We start from the raw sequence: 6144 nt of genomic DNA on the forward strand, positions 1-6144 counted from the left end.
GTACTCTAGTAAAGAATCAACACTATACGTACCTAAAAGTACTTTTTTATTCTTCTATATTGAGCCTTTGGTGAATGAATATAACTATGCAATATCTAGTTCCATATATTGTTTATTAGTAACTACACGAGTAAATATCTTGGATTAAATACATTGTAAGAAACATTAATATTGGGAAGTAATGTTTGGGGTTTCAGATTATTTTGTTGTTATCTTTAATCTGCATAATAAGTTATATGACTAGCACGTAAGGTTAAGGAAGTTTCAAATCAATAAAGGTTCACTGTTACTATTAGTTAACTCAAAAACTCGGTGTACATGAAACATGCTATTTAGAACAAACAACACAAGTTAGTTCTGCTCCATCTATGTAAGGTGGGCAGTATCCAAGCCGGTTACAGCTTCCTTGAACAAAATAGAACAGCGCTCCATCTGTATTGGCATGTGATCCAGTTAAGGATTCTGGTTCTTTGTCCATACAAACATAGCTATATGCTCTTTTTTGAGTGTGGTGTCCTGACATCAGATATCCTTCGTACTCCTAATTAAAAATGAGCTTAGTTTTTATATTTGATAATCAGTCACATATCTTTATTTACCAAATTAATTGCGTATTCTTATTTATATTAATGCAAATCTTGGTTTATTTTCTTTCTCATCTGCATCTTATCTTTCAAGTGGGAGTTATCTGTTTATATTTGCAACAAAATTGAGAAAACAACTTCCTTTTTTATTGTTCTACCACAATAATAATAGAATTTAAGCTACAAGACATATTGTGTCAAATTGAGCATCTGAGAAAACTTGCTGCAAAAATACTGTATAGGGCTTTTCTATCTTGTGCGTAAATCTAGCAAATTATATACTTACTTGCTAATGTACATGTTACAGCTTATATGCAATATGGATTAGGACACACAAACCAACCAAAATTATAAAACAAAATTTTTGTTTTGAAACTGTTTTTTTCTAATCTCAGCCTATATGCGAGAAGCTTATATGGGAGGATATACAGTACTTCACCTTATTCCAAGATGTTGGACACGTTCTTTTAGCAGGTATCATAATTGTTGTAGATCTACTAGGGAGGTAGCATCTGGAACAGGGTACATTCTGGTCATGCATACGGCTAGAGCATATATTAGAGCTAGTCTGGTACTCTGCTCCATAGATGTAATTACCCTGGTCACCTGCTAGATATGAGTTATACTCTGGCTTTGAAGGGAGACATGTATACTCAGATGACCCTCCTTCATGGCCAAAGTAGTGCCCTGCTGCTAGCCCTGTAGGATACATCAATATGTCATGAAATGTATTTAAATACCATATTATTCAGCACTTGAAATAACTGATTACACAAACAATATATTTTAATGATTCTGCAAAATTATGATAAAATAAATGAATGGCAAGTCAATTCTCTGCTGGATAAAGTTAGCTGCAATGAACTAGAAGGAAGTAGATATTTTTTTGTAACCAACCTGTGTAGAGGAGCTCTGAAGAGTTATCACATGATTTCCTGCCCCATCTAATGTACGAGCTTCCTCCTCCAGAACCTGAATGTATACCAGCTACAAAATGATCAGTTTTCATGTTTCAAACTTACCAACTTTTATCAAAGTAAGGTCCAGTTTTCAATTATCAGTATCAAAGATCTAAGGTCCAAACTTTTCCAGTTTATACCCAAATGTTTTGTAATGTTTTGTAAAACAATAAAAAGTAGAAAATTCATTGATATCTTTCATGGATCACCTACTACATCTACTATGAGGAAACTTTCTGCTGCTGTCGGAATATTGATCTTACTAATTTCAATTTCTTCTTGATACCAAATATTCAACCTTTCAGGTAATTTCTTACAGTTTACTGCAAAAGAGAAACCCAACTAACCGGCTGAAGAGGGTTTGCTCCTCTCATCATCTGGCTGCAGTTGCTCTTCAATTTCTTCCAACTTTATGTTGTTATTTTGAAAGAGACTCAGCAATCTATGGCCAATTGTTTGGTTAAACTCTTCTAGGAGTTCATCTAAAAATAATATCGGTGCTGCTTATCTCGGAAACAATTAAAAGCTTTGTGGTGCAATACTTATTTTTACTCTGTACATTCTTTATTCCAAACTAATATGAACTGTTTTCTTCTTTATTGGCATCAGGTTTTTTACAATGGTGCCCAACTTGCTAAATATTGGAAAAATACCAGTGTCAGAATGCCTATCAGATGGTCGTGCCACAACAGACTTGGTCTGGTTTACCAAGTTCTCAACCCTCATTCTTAGGTCAGTCAGATCTGACTCTTCACAAACTCTACCATCTCTACCATCCCTGCCATCTCTTCCAGGAGGTCCTCTTAAATATGGCAGTTGTCTTGTTGGTAAAATAGGCAACAAAACATTTTGTTTCTTTTTTAATGCTAAAGTTCGTTAGGAAACTAAAATAATCTTATTATGCTTCGAGTCAAAAGAAATATAAACTGGAGTACATGTTGTCGAAACTTTACGGATAGTGTAGCGAGTCTTTAAGCAATACAGAACCCACTAATATCGGGTTAGAAGAGGATAAATTTAATGTTTCCAAAGACGTTTACTACTCACTGCTTTCAATTTGATTTGTATTGAGGAGTTGTGCTCTTCTGACCAACACTGACTGATGTTTCCAGCAAAGTTTATATTTTTATTTAAGTTTTCTAGTTAAACTTAAGTTAAACTAAAATTGAAATTTTTTTAGCTATCTAATATTTTGATCGGATGAATAGTGTAACAAATTTGTTGAACTGAAACTACTTTGCTAAACCCAAAGTAGTTTCAGTTTATTATATAATTATCGAGAATTTTTAAAAAATTTTTTAATGCCATCTATATGATTCTCATCAATCAATTTAGATTTATCTTTTTTATTTTAATGGCGCATTCACAAAACAAATTTCTTTTTATCATAGTATCATAACAATAATATAATTTAATTTGAAAAATACATATATCTAATCTAGAGTTATGTGACTGAACAAATCCACTGTTGAAGTATCGTAGGGTATTTCCCTACATCAATTATGAAGCTGGAAAACTAATTAATTTATTGGTAACTTTATTGCTTTGGCATAAAAACCGAATATAAAATATTTATTAAAACACTGTGATGATGATTGTTGAATTTTGCTAACTTACCTGGTGATAATTGACTTAGCACATCATCACTGATATCATCGTCTTCTGCTGATCTTTTCTGTATGGCATGTTCTGGATCGGTAGGAGACATCATTGACCCCTAGATATAAAGTTTTCAAATATCACAATCCTATAAACCTCTGCATCTGAAGCAGCTTCTCAACTAATATGTGAACAGCTCAAATTCATTTTATCTTTTAATTAAATCTTAAGAATTTGATGCGACATCAAATCCTGTTTTTCTCTATAAACCAATATTTATGCTAAAGAAAAGATTATGGTACGTCCAAGTGCATGTTTATGTCCACTGTACATATTATACACAATGTACTTTGAACATATAATATTATCATACTGTATGTTATAGCAAGTTGCGAGTTTTGGTCATTTATATGTACCTGCACTTTGAGATATTCAAACATGTGTGACAAAAACTACTTTTAAAATGAAAACAAACTCTCATGTGACCATTCACAATGTCACAACAAAGTACAAGTAATTAAACTCTACTGTACACTCTTACTTGTACCAGTTCAGAATATACTCTTGTAGTATTGACTATTACTTAGGTCAGTCGTAGTTAATCTAATGTACACATTTGATAACTTCTCACATGTATTCCATTTCTTTCTAGCTGATCTAGTCTAGCGGTTAAATGATCAACATTCTTCTGTAACCACTGGTAAGTTATTTGAGAGTAGACAGAGAGAATCAGAGCAGAGATTGTTATAACAGCAGTCAATACCTGGATGACGTCATCACGCTTTCCTTGCTTGACCACGTAGCCTTTTTCCATTATGTAATCTAAAATTAGCATACAACAGTTATAGATCAAATACTTCATATTATAACTTTTACTCAGCTCACTGCATTTACTGCTAACCATATTATATGTAAAATTTTAATCATAATATAATAACATAATATTAATGAGGGATGCCAAACAAGCAAATTCTTATATGAGAATTTATTACAAACTGTTTCCTCTAATGTTTTTAAATAAAACTATTTCTATTACATATAAATTGTATAAATGTATAATTATTTACCATAATAAGTTTAATTTTTCAAAGTAACCAGATATATTAATGCTAATGATGATTTACAATACCATCATACAACTGTATTCTAAGCAAGCCAGTTTTGTCTTGTTGTTTTGGTATTAACAATCTTATTTGATGTCATTCCAATTGTGTCAGCACAAAATATGTTTTGTAAATTTGCGCTAAAACCATATTCATACTAAAAATATATTTTTTGCAAGTATAAAATATTAATGTTTTCGAAAAAATTTTGCGTACATATTTTTGAATTAAAAAATCTACTTAATAAGTAGAATCAATGACTAGTTGTATATGTAATATACTTGCCTTATACAGCAGCACCTTCTGGTGACTGATATTCATGACTAGCCGCTTTTATACTTCTGCAGAGCATCTGCTTCCGTTTATCAAAAGTGGGGTCAAAGAATATGTTTTACATCCTCATCTGGTTAAATACTACACTATGCATGTTGCACTGATTCTCCCAGTGTGCTACAAACGCATTCCGTTGATTCTAACAGCTGTCTACCCTAGATTATCTGCAGAGGTCATTAAGATAAAAAGTTAAACTTTAGTCTGTGAATACTTCATTTCATCAAAACAGAAGTAATGAGAATCACACAATGTCAGTGCTTTCAACCTCCACCTATACTATCATCTATTAAACTACTGTCGAAGATTCTTTTTTCAAGTATACACTGCTGTGTATTGTGTGTTAGCTAATTTTTTGTGTAATATTGACAACAAAAATACTAAATAAAATATATCTTAGTATAGACCCAAATTTTGCTTGCTGAAGATCAATGGTTTAACTGAGTTCAACATATGTCATTGATTTATACTTGATTATAGCTGTGAAGTACTTCAGAGTGATGAATCTTAGGTAACACTCAATACTTCATTAATTGCATGGTCAAAGACGTTGCCATATTTTTCACTCAAGTCTGTTTGCAGCATTATTTTGAGAATATCGGGGACAGGAAAGTGTTTTATGTCTAAAGGCAGTAAATTTGTTTACTTTTACACAAATATCCATTTTAAAAATGTTTAGTTTGGCAAGTTTATAGGTCAGGGAGGTAGGGGTATAACGGGGTATTGAGGTGAAATGGGATAGGACAATATTTTGTATGTAGGAGCGAAGTAGAAACTCCTAATTTACACAGAGGGAATACGAGTGACCTATGCTAACTGAATGTCAAGGTCATATTTAATATTTTTCTCGATTAGAAAATTTGGGATAAATTTTTCTTATTTTTCAGGTTTTTTTAGCAAAAGCCAAAGGTTATTTGACTAGCTACTAAATCTCTCTTTATCTGTTTTATAACTTGTACAATTTTTACAACCTTTTCAGTGTTTAAGCTGAAAATGGAATAAAATTTAAAAATGATTTATTCACTTTCTTTTTACACATAAAATTTATAGACTAAAAGTATTGGGTAAAAAAAAGACACCTTGTATCCAATTTTAGCCAATTTGATCCAATTTCACCTCAAGCCGTTAAACTTAATTTTTTTCCCTTTTAAGGCATCAATATGCCACGAGATTATGTAAAAAAGACCAACAGATAATCATGAGATAAGAATTCTATGTTTAAAGCAATAGCTGATGTGAAGGAAGGCAAATTTGAATGCCTAAAAGAAGCACGGTGTTCCAAAGAGTACATTAGAGCGCCGGTGTAAGGATGACAACAAACTATTCCAGGGAACCAGTAAAGGACTGGATAGTAGACAAACTACATTTACAATTAATCAAGAGGCTGAGCTTGTAGCCTATGTCAAGTCCATGGATGGTCTATGGAAGTTGTATAGTCTAACTACAACTGGGCTGCGTAGTTTGTTAAATCAGTATGTTGAGAGCAGCAACATTCAACATCCACTCAACCATGAGTTAAAACATGCTGGTTTGGATTGGATGAGAATTTTCACGCGTAAGCATATTTTG

General features: G+C 32.3%; 1 protein-coding gene across 1 annotated transcript; it reads right to left on the reverse strand.

The window, feature by feature from the left end:
- Positions 1-328: 328 nt before the first annotated feature.
- On the reverse strand, positions 329-3956 carry LOC137390453 (uncharacterized). Its single transcript, XM_068076782.1, has 7 exons — positions 3906-3956; positions 3161-3260; positions 2197-2343; positions 1891-2025; positions 1482-1556; positions 1024-1283; positions 329-541 (listed from the first exon to the last, which is right to left on the reverse strand). Exons 1-7 carry the CDS (start codon positions 3954-3956, stop codon positions 329-331), a joined length of 981 nt encoding a protein of 326 aa, XP_067932883.1.
- Between the last annotated feature and the right edge of the window lie 2188 nt (positions 3957-6144).

Source organism: Watersipora subatra, chromosome 3 (genome assembly GCF_963576615.1).
Source record: "Watersipora subatra chromosome 3, tzWatSuba1.1, whole genome shotgun sequence".
Taxonomy (NCBI): Eukaryota; Metazoa; Bryozoa; class Gymnolaemata; order Cheilostomatida; family Watersiporidae; genus Watersipora; species Watersipora subatra.